General features: G+C 56.2%; 1 protein-coding gene across 1 annotated transcript in view; it reads right to left on the bottom strand.

Moving 5' to 3' along the window:
- The window catches only part of ANKRD11 (ankyrin repeat domain 11), a 12,398-nt gene extending 12,192 nt beyond the window's left edge, over window positions 1–206 (bottom strand). The window contains 2 exon segments of the mRNA XM_010287761.1: window positions 109–163; window positions 165–206. Coding sequence (XP_010286063.1) covers window positions 109–163; window positions 165–206 — 97 coding nt within the window.
- Window positions 207–251: the final 45 nt, after the last annotated feature.

The following is a 251-nucleotide window of genomic DNA, read 5'->3' as shown; positions in this document are numbered from 1 at the left end:
CCGACAGCCTCTCCCGGCACAGGCTTCTACCAGCTCTCCCCCCACCATCAAACAGTAGTGCAAGAGGGAGGGAGCGGGTCCTTCGTGGGGCCGCTGCCAGTACTGTACCTTCCATCTTGCTTCTAGGAGCCTCCATTTCATGCCATGGTGCTTCGAGGAGCGTACGCAGCCTTACACCACCACAGCATGGACTGAACTGGAGGCATCTAAAAGCATCAACAAAGAGTGCTAACAAGATACAGGCTGACAGC

The sequence above is a fragment of the Phaethon lepturus genome, unplaced genomic scaffold (assembly GCF_000687285.1).
Source record: "Phaethon lepturus isolate BGI_N335 unplaced genomic scaffold, ASM68728v1 scaffold23305, whole genome shotgun sequence".
Lineage (NCBI taxonomy): Eukaryota > Metazoa > Chordata > Aves > Phaethontiformes > Phaethontidae > Phaethon > Phaethon lepturus.
This window is presented reverse-complemented; position numbering and strand designations above follow the sequence as displayed.